This window comes from Brassica rapa, chromosome A09, assembly GCF_000309985.2.
Source record: "Brassica rapa cultivar Chiifu-401-42 chromosome A09, CAAS_Brap_v3.01, whole genome shotgun sequence".
Classification (NCBI taxonomy): domain Eukaryota; kingdom Viridiplantae; phylum Streptophyta; class Magnoliopsida; order Brassicales; family Brassicaceae; genus Brassica; species Brassica rapa.
In genome coordinates, this window is record NC_024803.2 from 15,024,273 (window position 1) to 15,039,802 (window position 15,530).

At 29.4% G+C, this 15,530-nt stretch overlaps 2 protein-coding genes across 2 annotated transcripts; both read right to left on the minus strand.

The window, feature by feature from the left end:
* Window positions 1-361: 361 nt before the first annotated feature.
* On the minus strand, window positions 362-4,186 carry LOC103839531 (homeobox-leucine zipper protein HAT2). The gene is made up of 5 exons (XM_009116035.3): window positions 3,824-4,186; window positions 3,429-3,730; window positions 3,269-3,348; window positions 2,712-3,182; window positions 362-410 (listed from the first exon to the last, which is right to left on the minus strand). The coding sequence occupies exons 1-4, from the start codon at window positions 3,951-3,953 to the stop codon at window positions 2,882-2,884; spliced, it is 813 nt and encodes a 270-aa protein (XP_009114283.1). The 5' UTR covers window positions 3,954-4,186; the 3' UTR covers window positions 362-410; window positions 2,712-2,881.
* A 5,726-nt stretch (window positions 4,187-9,912) lies between these two features.
* On the minus strand, window positions 9,913-13,248 carry LOC103839530. The gene is made up of 11 exons (XM_009116034.3): window positions 12,899-13,248; window positions 12,574-12,649; window positions 12,378-12,488; window positions 12,182-12,298; window positions 11,736-12,086; window positions 11,329-11,663; window positions 11,148-11,247; window positions 10,958-11,017; window positions 10,793-10,879; window positions 10,580-10,714; window positions 9,913-10,439 (listed from the first exon to the last, which is right to left on the minus strand). The coding sequence occupies exons 1-11, from the start codon at window positions 13,003-13,005 to the stop codon at window positions 10,101-10,103; spliced, it is 1,818 nt and encodes a 605-aa protein (XP_009114282.1). The 5' UTR covers window positions 13,006-13,248; the 3' UTR covers window positions 9,913-10,100.
* Between the last annotated feature and the right edge of the window lie 2,282 nt (window positions 13,249-15,530).

The window sequence follows — 15,530 nt, forward strand, 5'->3', positions numbered from 1 at the left end:
AAAATTAGATTGTTTTTGCAAAAAGCAAATGTTCAAACCAAAAATTCATTACTTATAATCTTTTTTAATCATGAAACAAGCTCAAAACATCTATGTATCACTGCTGATCCTCAATCGCTTAACTCAACCACAAACAAAAAGAAAAATACTTGAAGATAAATCATCTGCAATTTTTTTACTTCTCGTCGTTGATAGAGAAAAAAATTAGGAAAGAGAAAAACTTTTTGTGGTGTGTGTCTAGTTTGATTAATTTGATTGATATCTTTTGAATTTGTTTTGAAATAATGAATATCTAAATCTTAACCGACTAACCAAGAAAACGTTAGTGATTTTCAGCTCGTTGAAGATATTTAAAAAAAAAAAGAGTTTTTTTAAACATCAAAGTTACATAATTGGTTAGCAACTTAGCATCCCTTATATATTAATTGAGGAACATTTGAAAAGATGTAACCTCAATTTTGTATTAATTAAAAGAGGCCCCAATGCATAGGTGGCACTCAATTAGGTAGTCAATTAAATTCAATTGAAAAATAAGTAGGTCCACATTCGATTTTTATATGTTGTTAGATACATAAGTTGGTCAAACTATATGATATAATGATATGATATGATATTTTCTTTCCTTAAATAAAACCTACGGAATTACCATAAATGACTAATATATATATGACAATTAATGAGTTTAATAATAAAGATTTGATAACAATGTATATCTCCTCCATCATTTTTTGTTTAATTTTATATTATTAAAATAAATTAAACAATCAAATTAGCTATAAAAATAAAATTTAGATTTTTTCGTATATGTTATATTTTGAATTTTTAAAAACGACAATAAATGACTAAAACTATTAAAATTATTATGTTAAAAATTAATGATCAATGGTTTAACATTTTTATTATAAGAAGATACACATGATTTTAAAACCATATGAGTAAAAAATATCATTTAATAATAAAATAAATAAATATATATATATATATATATATATATATATATATATATATATTAAACACTATATACCATAAGATTACATAAATATTTTAATATTAAAACTTTCAATGAATTTTCAAGAACATTTATAAATTATAAATTTATTAAAGATTTCAGATTGAAAATTTTGTTATCGATGATTTAAATATTTTGTTATAAAACGATATGAACGATCATAGAACCGTATGATTATAAATTCTTATTTAATATATAACTATACAAAATATACTATTCCTAGAAAAATAGGTTGGTTCATCTTAACTTATATTACACTTTTTATTAAACTAACTATCGAATTGATAAATAACGTACCAAAAAATGTTTTGCACTTTCCTTAAATAAAAACTACGAAATTACCTAATATGATTAACGTATATGTGAAAATTAACTATAATGAATAATAAATATTTGATAACAATTTTTGTATCTTAGTTCTTTTTTTAATTTTATATTATTAAAATATATTTAAAAATCACATTAAATATATAATAAAAACATTTATAATTTTTCTTATATGTTATATTTTGAATTTTTCAAAACGTTTATAAATTATTAGAAATTTGAAGATCCTCACTCTGAAAATTTTGTGATCAATAGATTTTTTTTTTGTCATAATAAGTTACAAATGATCATAAAATTGTATTAATATGAACTTTTATTTAATATTATAAGAAGATACACATTATTTTAAAACCATATGAGTAAAAAATATCATTTAATAATAAAACATATATTTTTATATATATATATATATAGATTATACTATATACCATAAGATTACATAAATATTTTAATATTAAAACTTTCAATGAATTTTCAAAAACATTTATAAATTATAAACTTATTAAAGATTTCACATTGAAAATTTTGTTATCGATGATTTAAATATTCAGTTATAAAATGATATGAATGATCATAGAACTATATGATTATAAATTCTCATTTAATAAATGACTATATAAAATATACTATTCTTAGAAAAATAGGTTGGTCCATCTTGACTTACATTATATTTTTTATTAAACTAACTATCGAATTGATAAATAATCTACCAAATTTTTTTTTGCACTTTCCTTAATTAGAAGCTACGAAATTACCTAATATGATTAACGTATATATGAAAATTAATTATTATGAATAATAAATATTTGATAACAATTTTGGTATCTTAGTTCTTTTTTTTAATTTTATATTATTGAAAGATATTAAAAAATCACATTAAATATATAATAAAAACATTTATATTTTTTCTTATATGTTATATTTGAATTTTTCAAAACGTCTATATATTATTAGAAATTTGAATATTCTCACTCTGAAAATTTTATGATCAATAGATTACTTTTTGTTATAATAAGTTACAAATGATCATAAAATATAACGCATATGAATTTTTATTTAATAAATATTCAAACTAAATAATATATATATATATATAAACACTAATGATTTAAAGCAACAAGATTGGCTGATCAATTTAGTCGTCCCGTTGAAATCTTTCAAAAGTATGTGAAAGACTAAAATCAAAGTAAATATGGATTTAGAATAGTAGTTATATTTTACTAACCAAATACCGAAAAAATCGAACCGAACCGAAACCAATCCGATATTCGGATTGAACACCCGTAATCCAAATGAAGCCAAACTATTGTTTCATTCTCCAAAATATAATAAAAATAATAACTTAATCCCGCGCAAGGCGCGGGTCTTATCCTAGTTGTAATTTGTAACTAAATATTTGCTACATTAAATATCTGAATGTCACATCATACTTGACATATAAGTTATAACTTAGGTAGGCCAATGATCCAAAACTACAATGAGACCCCACACAGCCACATTAATTCCAAGCCATCGCAACAACAAAAATCTAAATAGCCTTCCTCTTCACGATCGTAAGGCTTCAAAATCCAACCCATGAGCCACTTGACCAGCACGAGCAACCCATGGGTTGATCGCAACGGGCCGGTGAGTTTGGTGATGGTTTGATGATGGCCCAGCCACACGCTCACAGGACGGACACATGATTAGTGTAGTTGGTGGAGTCATTTGGCCGTAAAACTGTGGAGAGAGCTTGAGAGTTCGAAGCTCCATAGCCTCTTTCTGAAGTCGACGATTCTCCTCCGTTAGTTTCTCTACGCATCGTTTCAAGTATTCACAGTCCACCTCCGTTTGCTTTAATTTTGTTCTGTAACAAATCAAAAATCTCATAAGAGAAATTACAACAAACCGAACCAAAAATATAAACCGGTATACATGTAATTTATTGGTTACCTTGCTCTTCTGTTCTGAAACCACACTTCCACTTGTCTTGCGGTCATGTTCAATTTCTTGGCCAGAGCTAGCTTCTGCTTCTGTATAATTACAAAAATACCCTCGTTATTTATCTCTGCCTAGTTTCAGTAAGTTAGTTTCTCTTTTGAAATGAACTTACAGGATTGAGAGTGTTGTGTTCTTTGAAAGTATCTTCAAGAAAAGCAGATTGGTCCTTGGATAACCGGAGCTTCTTCCTCGACGTTTCGCCGCCGCCGCCGCTTATGTCTTCTTCTTCGTCGGAGGTTCCACGTGAGTAACCTCTATCCGGAGTGATCTCATCGTGGTCGGAGATTCCTTCTCTCTCACTCCTCTTCCCGCCGCTTATGGTGCTCGAGATCGTACTGTTAGGAGATGAAACTCCTGCTTCCTCCTCGCAATCCACCTTTGATGGAAGACTGTTCACGTCTATTTTGCCAAGATCTGCAAAGAACAAAAAATAATAATTAAATATTGAAAATTTTAAAGAGCAAAAAAGTACCTAGTAAAAGATCTGAAAATATCATAAGCAAGTACCTGGTGTAGAAGCGAACGTTTGGTTCCATGGAAATCTATGGAGGTTGTTGGATATAGACGAACTAGGATTGCTAAGTTGTGAAAAACCTAAGCTTAGGCTCAAACCAAGATCTTCTTTTCCCATCATCATGATCTTTCCACCAAAACTTTTTTGTGTGAGGTTTTCCCAGTGGATTCTTAGCTCGAAATTTTAATATTTTCTTGTGAATCTAGAGGAGAATAGAGAACAGAGAAAGACGACAGAGGATGAGAAGGTCAAAAAGAGACTCACAGATGAGAGAAATGGTTTGTTTCTATGGAGGAGAGAGAGAGATGTGTGATGATATTGAAGGCGAAGAGGGGATTAAATATAGGACTTGAAGTAATGAGATCTTGTCAGGTGGCTAACTACAATCCATCATTATTGGTGTTATTTTTTCTATTACTTTATCCTCACTCTGTCCCCTTTGGCTTTTGCCATGTCTTCCTTTTTTGTACTTTCCCAATCTCATTGATTTATCACCCATGTATAATGTTTTAAGATACCCAATATGTGTTCTGAGTATAAAGTCAGTGTCATAAAAACCAATAAAATTGTCCTCTCTACAACTGAGAGATTATCGCACCCCTAATTATAATTTTTCTTAATTTATCAACACAACAAGAAACAAACACAGCCGGGCTATGTATGCTCTTATCTTTATTCTTTCGTTTTAAATAGATAACCATTTATCAAAACAAGGAACAAAGTTCTTTTTTTATAATAAAATACCAAAGTACTTCAAAAAAATCATAAAGATAGTTTAGATTATTAGATACTCGAAGTTAATGAAATTGAGCTTAGTACTTGTGTTTAATCTAGCGCCTCATATATATTATCAAGCTTCGTGTGTTTTATATGCCAAAAACTTACAAAATATTTGTTTTTTTATTGGCTACGGGATATCAGGCAGGCTGAGTCCAGTCTCCAAGACTCCAACGGTGTAGCCAATTATTTGTTCAGATTTTTATATCAGAAAATATTAAAAAATCTTATAACAAAATATATAGTGAAAGAAAAAAAAAATTCGGTGTTCGATATAATGAGAGAAAATGGACTATTCGAGTGGTTGGTACTTGGTACAAAACACAATCCAAATGAATCTGATTTTCTTCAAAGTTGTAGGCCAATCAACGGTTATAAACCAATCATATACATGTGAGGTGGATATTTACATATGAATTAACATCATCGTGGTTTCTACTTTCATTCAACACAACAGTGACATTTTCAAAGATATTAACTACAACACAACAGTGACATTTTCAAAGATATTAACTAGTACTCCCTCTGTATGACAATAAGTGGGTTTTAAAGTTTTTGCACACTGATTAAAAAATTACAAAATTTTAATCAATATTTCTCGTTTGTATAAAAACAACAATAAATACATATTTCAACCAATAAAAGATTATACTGCAGAATACAAATAGTCAAAAATATAAAATTGCATTTATTTTTTACATAAAAACTTGAAAACATCACTTAAAATGACAATTTTTTTTTCTCTTAAAACACCACTTAAAATGATATGGAGGGAGTACATTTTTCCGTCATTAAAAACTAGTAATGTTTGTGCTTTCCCATTTTAATTTGGTACATTTCTACATTTAAAAATTAAAAATACAAATAAAGAGAGCAATTCAAAAGTGCTTAGATCATCTTCATTTTAAAAGAGAGCTTGAGTTAGAAAATACTTCAACCATATTTCAATTTTCTGTATAATAAAGTAAAAATAGATTTACTGCATAAGTAAAATAAAATAAATATTTTAATTCATTATCTCATTTTTTCATTCTAAATATAATAGGATTAAAGTAAAATCTAACTCAATTACGAAGTTATTCAGTTTTATAAAGAAAACATGTTATTATTAGGCTCCGAATGGTAACTGCGGTTTGAGCGGTGTGGGACAAGCGGTTCAACTGCGGTGCAGTTTTAACAATTATAAAAATGTATAGATATATAGTATATGTAGAGATTTTTGTTATTGTTAACTGCGGGGCGGGACGAGACGACGGTCACCATTCGAAGCCGTAATATTAGTCACTTTGTGTACAGTAGTAACATGGGAGATTCAGCATGTGGGTCTTCCCGCGTGACCGTTCGTGTTAAGTTGTTTCCTTACGCATCTACTTCATACCATGCGTAATCACGCGCTTCCATCACTGAAAACCTTGTTAAAATTTTATCAATAGCTTCTTGTCTCCAAAAAAGTTTTCTACATTTCTACTATTTTAAAAAAATTGTGTGACTGCGTAACAAAAAAAAAAATTTGTGTGACTTGTTATTGATACAATTAAATTATAATAATTTTTAAAACAATCTCGTGTAAATCCAAACTTTAAAGTTTTAGAAAACGTTAATATACAATGTTGACAAAAAAAATCTTAATATTTTTGAAAATGTTAATATTTTAGCTAAATTGTGAACATGTGTGTTAGTTTAGAGGCTTTTTTTCTTCTATTTGAAAATTATAAATTTTTTTATTTGTTACAATTATTTATTTATATATTAAATATTTAATAGTTTTAAAGTCGTCAAAATGATTAAAACAACATGGACTATAAATTTACAACTAAATTGGAATATTTCACTTCATTTTTCCTAATATTTATTTGTTGGCGATTTCAAATATAAATGCACACACGCGCTCTCTAAGAAAGTGTAGAAATGCGGCAATTGCGGACAATTATTGAGGACATAATGATGGTTTTGTGGAAAGAGATATCATGATAGGCGGGTCCCATGATTATACAAAAGATCCGACAAAATGTCGTAGTTGTGTTTCAGTGTGATCTGCTGTCCCACGTGTTCGCTATGATTGACAACTCGCATAAGTGCGCGTTGATTCACGCCTGCATGTTTTCTCTTGATCATTTCCTTTTGATTCATAAGGAATCACTATTACAACAAAAGTACATTCATTCTATTCAAATTTTCTTTTATTTTTTGCCAACTTTTTTCTTTTATGTATCTTGAAAAAAATATTGTTGGCTTCTGAAATTATTATTTTAGAATGTGAATGTGTAGACCAACGTGACAGATACAAAGTTGAGTCACAATTGTCAAAACAAGCAAAAAATCATGCACAAAGGAATAATTATTTTTAGTTATATAACAGTACATAAAGTAATCATTTTTAATGTTCTGCATTGCCTAGGACTAATAATTGTCGTTCTGCTTAATCATATGCTCCATGCATGTGTATGTTAGCCATAATTGTTCTTTACAGCACTGGAATGATTGGAGATATTTTATTAGATCCTTTTTTTTGTTCAAACATCCCCAATATATTAATCCAATATATTAATAGAGAAACATTTAAAAAAATTATAACAAGTAGTATGTAATAATTAAAAAAAATGTCATGCTAAGTTGTCACGTAATTGAAATGCTAATTTTATTTACATTGGCTTGAAAATCAATTGAAAATTATGTTAGTCCAAAAGTAAATTGCTAGAGAATGTTATATTATATAGTATATTTATTATAGACCATTCATTTATCAAATTAAAATTATTATACATTCTTTCCTTATATAAATCCTAAGAAATTACCTAATGTGATTAAGATATATATGGCAATTAATTATTTTAAATAATAAAAATTTGCTAACAATCTGTATACTTTATATCATTTTTGTTTAATTATTTATTATTAAAATAAATTACATAATTAAATTAATTATATAATAAAAATTTACATTTTTGTATATGTTGTATTTTGAATTTTTTAAAACGAGTATAAATTACTAAAACTCTTAAATGTCTCACAGAAACTTTTGTGATCAATGTTTAATTTTTTTTCTATAATAAGATACAATGATTATATTTCATATCGTTGAAATTAAACAATACATCATATGAAAATACATACTTATATTTTGATATCTGCGTTGAACATATATTGAAAAGTTAATATTTTAATTTTGAAATCTTCATTATTTTTTAAATGATTATAAATTATTGAAACCACTAAACATTCCACATTAAAAAAAATCATTGGTGTAAAATTTTGTTACACAAATATGCAAATAATCATAAAATCATATGAGTAGAAACCTCATTTAATAAATATCCATATTAAAAATATATTATATATCTATGTTAAAATCATTTAAATTGAATTATATATCATATACGAAGATAAGATTGATTGTTTTGATTTATTTACCCTAAAATATTTGCGAATAAACAAGAGCGGTCATTTGGTTTATATGCGTACACCAATTTATTACATAATAGTACCTGATTTCTTAGTTACTTAATATATAATTATTATTTTATTATTTCATAATACATAGAAAAACATAAAATAAGTAATAAATATAGAAATATTTATTCTGTACAAGGCGCTGATCTTAACCTAAGTATGTATCTCTTTAATAATTTTAAATCTTAACATTTTCTAAATCTCATGCCAAAAAAATAATGAAATGAGAATAAACTAAAAAATCAATATTTATATCGAGCAATAACCAAAATGAAAAAAAAAAACACACAAAAATGAAAAAAATATTGAAATTAAATAGGATTGACATGTGAACGTAAACTTCTCATAAATAAATTTTTCCAATTGTCTCTCACATGTACTTGATCTACAACTGGAATATTTGATTATTATTTCTTTCCACACTTAGACTGAGGGAAGATTAATCCGCAGATATAACCATGCTCATCAGACAAAGAAAACTTGGAAATTGAGGTTCGCCTCATATGATTGTTGGATTCTTACTTTTTATATAGCTTAAACTTAAGCTTTACTTAGACCATCTCCAATCTATTTTTTCTTCTAAAATAGGGAAACTCTATGATATAGATGGATTTGTCTCCAATGTATTCCTCTATTCTTTCTCTAAAAAGGAATATTTTTGATATATTATTTTCTAATTTTACAAATAGTATCTTTTATTTGTAAAAGTTGAAAACTAATCCAATTTAGTATAACATTCATAAAATTATGATATTATTTACAATGAATATTTTTATAGAAACTATTATATAAATAAAAAGTATGATTATATATTTATATAAGCAGTACATTTTCACTAAAAATATTTATTTTGGTTATAATTGTTAAAGTAAAAAGTTAAAAGATCATTTGTGAACAAAAAAACATACCTCTATTATAGAAGAATGATATTTTTTTTCTAAATATAAAGGTGAAAATAGTCATCTCTATTTTATATTAAAAAATAGTATAGAGTTGGAGTGATTTTACCTCTAAATGCTATTATACAGATAAATATAGAGGTAGGTTAGAGATGCTTTTAGAAGTAGATAAAATATCAAAGAGTATGACAGTTTATTACTATATCTAACGTTAGACCTACTATTGTTATATTTTTTTTATTATTACTATTATTTATTTTTGATAAAATATATTATTGGTAATACTTACATGATAATTAAGATTCCCATGCCAAAAATAGAGATAGGGATTATAATTGCATCAATGATTTTGTTTTCGTAGTCATAAACTTCATCAATGATTAATAAAGAAAAAGAATAAAAATGGTTTGAAGAATCTTCGGAGAAAGCTTGAACACTGTGAATAGAAAATGAAAAGAGAGAAGCAAGTTGGTTGGTGCGTATTTCTTTTGCACCTCATGTGGAACTGACGTGGCGCACACATTCCTACGCGAGCCAAGACCACTCATTACAGCAAAGCACACGTGCAGGTGTCACATCCGCACGTGCATTCCTTGTTAAATATTTGCAGTCAAATTGGTCAAACATCCATTCATTTTCTCTTCAATTCGAGCTTGTCTTTTTTTTTTCTTCTACTACTAGAATAACAATTAACGGAATATGAAATTATTTTCCAGTTTGTGCAAGGTAACTCACTCATGGTGTACCTCATTGATAATGTGCATGGTGTACAACTTATAAAGCCCAATAAATGGTCCAATATGTGCATGGAGGACCATAACATGTCCGAGCTGTTGAATTGTAGAAGAAAGAGTTTTGTGAGCTTGTCTAAAGGCCAACAATAAACCTTCAGTTCATGCTCCACTCCGTTGACGATATTTTTTCTTTTCTACATATGGCTCACAGTCCGAAGACAATGACTGTTTCATCTGCGTTGTTGTATATTCTGTTAAAGCAGATATAGAGAGAATCTATGGCTACAAATTTATCAGTCAGCCTGACAGATTCTACGATGCTTCTCTTCCATTATCTCATTACAAACATTACAAGGGTCTATTGGAACTAGAGAACAAGGGCATCAAGAGGTTTCTTAGGCAATATCGTTTTAAACCCACCAAGGCTTTTTCTCCATCGTCAAGTCCTTTGAGAATACATAACGAAACCTTGAACTGTATGGCAACCATTCAATCACCTGAGACGCTTTCTTGTAGTTTGGGTTACCTTCCATGCATTTTTGTATCGATTCCCCAAGCTTTTCGTCTGAGTTATCTATTAACCATCTCACCAAATCGTCAAGGCTAAGAGAAGCTTCCTTTGTAAACCTCTCAATAATCTTAGGCAAGAACACTTTCTTCTGTTTTTGTACTACCATGTTCGCCCGTAGAAACTCCCTTTTCGAAGCTTCTAGTTCCTCTTTAATGTTTGTGGCAGTGTATGCCTTTAACTGCACCCAACAATCATATAAGCTCCAGTTTCGGTTCACCATAAAAACCATAAAGTAAACCGATATTATTGAGTGAAAAAGTGACTACAGATTTGGAATAAATGTGCATAAGATTAGTAATAAAGAGTCAAAGAAGTTACCACTGGATCTGAGAGTGCACCAGTGCAAAGAGCAAAGCAGAGAGATGGCTCTGGGTTGTGAAGGCTGAACTTTAAGCTTACTTTATCTTCACTTGGCTTCTTCCTCAAGGCGGTGGAGATTATGGTCTCAAGCCACTACAATGTATGAAGGAATGCAAAGTGTCAAAAGTTGATTTCTATGTTGAAAATGGATAAAGGTATAATGCTTCTTACACGTCCATTTCGTGGAGTCCGGAAGCAGAAGATGGAGTATTCAATGGTGTTTGCATTTATGATGTGTCCACCGATATTATACGCAGACTGCACTATACAATGAAACCTATAGGTATCTGCCCAAGTATGAATCTATTTTCATCTATTGAGATCAAATTAGAATACCTTGTGAAACAAAGCTAACCTTCTGAGAGAATTAGCTGGTACACCATATGCTAAGTATGCCTAGAGAAGATAAATAGATTATTTAACATTTACACCAAAAAAAAAGATAAATAGATTATTATCCTCATAGAATCAAGAAATAGCAAAGCCAAAAAGGATTTTTTTTTAAATCAAATCAATATGTCCTTACATGCATAAGGAGAGCATTGTAGATGTTGATCCAAAATGCTAATTTTGCATTTCCTTCCATTTGATTTATAGAAACTCTCTCCAGTTGTTCAACAAGGAGCCTGTAAGTCAAAATCATGTCTTCTAGTCAAAACCAATTCTGAAAAAAAAATTCAAGGAAATAACCTAGTTATTGGACTAACCTATAGTTGTTAATAGCATATGATGCTTGAGAGAATATTCTCTTGTCTGTTGAGATCAAAGATACTTCCACTATGGATCTGCATGACCAAGATCGGTCTTCACTCATAACATTCTTGGGAATAACCACATTGCTAGTCGCCGATCTTGATAGGATTGGTGAATCTTTTTTCCTCTTCTCAGGATCTGCTGACATGGAACTTCTGCAAATCCAGAAGTACACTGAAGCCATACACTTGACCATTTCTTCAGACAACTTGCTAGGGCATTGGTACAGATGATCCTTAAGAGTTCTCTGTGATGGAGTTATCTCCGTTACTGAATCCTTTGAATAGGACTGAAATAAGAAAACATATAAAAATCAGAAAAAGTCTCAACAAAGATGAAAATTAGGGTTTTTATCAAATACTTTTGCTTGGCCTGAGCAACTTTTTATTGAAGGAAGACAGCTATTATCCTGGAACTGAGAAGACTGATCCTTTTTGGAGGGTTTTCTGCTCAAATCTTTAAAAGTAACCATAGCATGCCAAGGCTTTAGAGGGAAGTTATTGGAGGAACAAAATGCATTTGAAATGACACTTGGGTGTTTTCTTGGTGGCTGCTTTATATGATGAGCTGGAGAAGAAATCACTGAGCTTTGCTTTGAAGATGCTCTGCTTATTGTCTCTTCAAAGATATTCCGGTACAAAGAGAGCACATGATGCTCGCGATTCGCGACTTCTTCTTCAAGCAATTCGATCTCAGTGATAAGTTCCTTTGCCTTAAAATCATACAAAGCACATAAACAAAGTCTCACAAAATTTGTACTTACAAAAAAATATTAAGAGTAGGCTGGATTGTAAACACTAAAGTAACCTGAGAAGAAAAATGTCTGTGCCTTGGAGATAAGCTACTTGAACCACGCCCCATAGCTTTCTCTAACACCAATCTCATAGACTTTTCTTGTTGTAGACGCAGATGAAGCTGCTCAACCTGTGTATCAAAAATCACAACATGATGATGATGCCTGTTAAAAAGACAATGAGACATGAAGAAAGGTCCTAAGGCTTACATCTCGTTCCAGAGATGCTCTATCTTGTGAAGGCGCATGTTTTTTGATAAATATCTGACGAGCATTCAGAGCTTTTGGTTTCTTGTTTGCTGTTGTTTGAACAGAGGATGTCTTTGGAAGAAAAAAGAAAAAGAAAAAACAAATCAACTTCAAAAGAAAAAAAATGATCACATAAAATACAATATCTAGTTCTTACTTGCATTCTAGGGTAATGTTTGGGAAATGGTGAAGCTCCATCACCAGAAACTTGGAGGTATCGCTCTGACGATGCACTAGAATAATCATAAACCACAAATTACTTTAAGTAGAAACATTAGTAACAAAAGAAATCTCTAGATGCGTTTTCTTTGCTTAACAGTTTCTATATCTTTCTCGTTGAACCAAACACTTGGTGTACAAGAAACCTCGAGAGTAACTTTTGAGACCCTAAAGAAAGTTTGATCTCAACTACTCCTTTATGAAGTTTACATATAGACTCAGCGTGGTGAAGATTTGAGCTTAAACTATCGAAGAGAAGGTACCTTTTAGACCGTCCATGTCTATGAGAATCCAGGCAATGCCAAGAATCTTCATTTTCTCTGTTTCTTCTCTGGTTTGTACCGTCTTTATTCAAACTGAGATCACCCATCTCAGGCAAAATGATTAAAAATTAGAGCGTGAGAAATTGATCAAACTCCAGCAAAAATATCACTGGACAAATAAGAAATGGGTGTATGAAGAACTATAACTAGAGAAGGTCCAGAACGGAGTGAGTTCAAATTTGAAGAAAGGAGAAAGAATGAAGAAGTAAATGCAGAGACGAGAAATTGTAGGTTAACCCAAAAGAAAGGGGACCAGGTTTGATCAGGTTTTGCTTCCTGCAAAATATTCAATTCTCTTCACTTTATGGTTGTTGAATTGCATTCAATTCATTTTTTTCAATCATTTAAAAAATTCTTAAATCCATTTTTCTCCTCTTTCGAGAAAAGAAAACAAACGACTTTTCAGATTATTTACTACTCGTAAAACAAAAAGGCTTTTCAAAATATTTGCTCTTACATAATGTGGAAAAATCGCTTAAATAGTTATACTGATGTTGCTCTACTAAAAATACTGTTGGGAACCCGCCAAAATGTAAGGGATGGTACTATAGACTATAGTTAATGTTGTCCATGTCAGTACGAATCAATACGAAAATTTAATGTTCTGACTAAAAAAATTCCTGTTTTTTTTCTCCTAATTTTGAAAAGTCCGTTATTTTCCCACTAAACAAAAATCTAGCAGTGCTTCTTTTTTTTTTCTTTGGTAAAAAAATCTAGCAATGATTCATAATTGAAAATATGATTTAGGGTTGAATATTTATTAATTTTATTTTCTTAGAAGCAGATCTTATATGGGTTTTGAGACTTGGATATTACGCTTACATGAGTCTCAAAGCCCATATAAAGTCTGCTTTGAGCCCATTAGAAACCTTTCGTGGTTCCAGCGAGTGACATAAGCAACATAATAATACAAATCATATTCATATATACAGACTACACATGAGTATAAAAATAGTTGGAATTTTTTTAAAATCGATTTATTGTTAGGTAGTTTTGAGTAACGTTTACATACAAATGATTAGTAACAGCAAACAAAAAGGACTGAGAGAGGTCTTGAAATATGCCAAGGTGCAAATATGCAATAGAATATGCCACTAGACAAAGAAAGTAATATGGACGGCTGAGATAACTTCTTAGGGGATCGTATAAGATCCGACCAAGCAAAATGAACATATTTTCAATTGTCATAGTACCAAATTTTTTAAAAAAATTTTACCACATACTTTTTATCAATTTAAATTTATTTTAAAAATAATCATCTTCATAAATACTTTAATTTTATAATAAAAATTAAACTAACTTTTATCAATCATTTATAAAAGCTTATAAACCCACCACAAATATAAATAACAAATCATGAACAATAATTACCTTAAACCTTAAATCTTAAACCCTTTCGACCTCACTAATAATTGTCCACTTCTTTTTTCACTCTGAAGCAGACAAAGCGAGCTCAGGAAAGAGAAGATGCCTCCTAATCTACTTATGGATGTCAGAGTTGATGGTCAAGCATAGGTCCATTAACGGATGGAAAAAATGCTTAGCCTTAAAATCAAATGCTAGAATATTTTGATTGAGTGTAATTTTAAAAAATATTAATTAACTTATGATATTTCGAATAATTGTTTTTAGAGTTTAGTGATTATAGTTTAGGGTTTAATATCTAGGGATGTAATTGAATTTAAATACTTCTATAAATGTTTTAAAAATATAAGCATTTATAAATAGTTTGGGGTAATTAATTTAACATTTAACTTGTTAATCATAAATTTAAAATAATTATTTAAAAGATAAATTTGAAAATAGTATTAAATTTGTGGCACAACTGTAAATTTCATAAAAACAACAAAAATTATCTAAAACATGATACATATTGAAATGGAGGGAATATAAAAATTATCTAAAACATCGTACATATTGCACAAAAAATACATACATAAGTAGCTAAATGTCTCCATAAAATGGAATTGCACATAATGAAATTGCGGATTCTTTAGCTAAGATTACGAGATCTTTTCATGGAGAATTTTGTTACATTGGTTGTTCTATTTCGGTCTGGTTATTCAGATTACGTCAAACTATTTGAGTAATAGAATAGTCGTTCATTGTAAAAAACAAATATATATATATATATATATATATATTTATACATATTTATATATTTATATAAAATGATCGTGTGGGACATTACTCATTAGCAAAAAAAAATCGCAATCATGAATTTTTTTTCTTTAGAAAGAGGAAAATTAAAAAAAATAACATATTTTAGTTATGAGTACAGTTTTAGATATTTGAGTTGTATTGTTAAATATATATATATATATATATATATATTCATATAATCATAGTTCAAAGTTGAAAATGTCTTAGTTATATGGCGTTTATTAAACCAATTTCTGGTTTTCTTTTATGTGAGGTGTTAGCATTTTGTAAAAAGATGGTTCGTTGTTCAAAGGCTTAACGGTCATATTGATCTAATGGGCCGGTGAGATAGAAGATGGTGATACGGAGTTGCTGTGTTGGGCCGTATCGCTTGCGCTAAACCCATCTCTAGAAGACTTAAGAGAGGAGC

Coding starts and splice junctions, on each gene's coding strand:
- LOC103839531 (XM_009116035.3), bottom strand. CDS start 3,953: ATGATGATGGGAAAAGAAGATCTTGGTTTGAGCCTAAGCTTAGGTTTT. Junction 3,731..3,823: donor AACGTTCGCTTCTACACCAG/GTACTTGCTTAT, acceptor TGTTCTTTGCAG/ATCTTGGCAAAATAGACGTG. Junction 3,349..3,428: donor AACACAACACTCTCAATCCT/GTAAGTTCATTT, acceptor GTAATTATACAG/AAGCAGAAGCTAGCTCTGGC.
- LOC103839530 (XM_009116034.3), bottom strand. CDS start 13,005: ATGGGTGATCTCAGTTTGAATAAAGACGGTACAAACCAGAGAAGAAAC. Junction 12,299..12,377: donor GAGCATCTCTGGAACGAGAT/GTAAGCCTTAGG, acceptor TTTGATACACAG/GTTGAGCAGCTTCATCTGCG. Junction 11,248..11,328: donor TATGCTATTAACAACTATAG/GTTAGTCCAATA, acceptor TTTGACTTACAG/GCTCCTTGTTGAACAACTGG.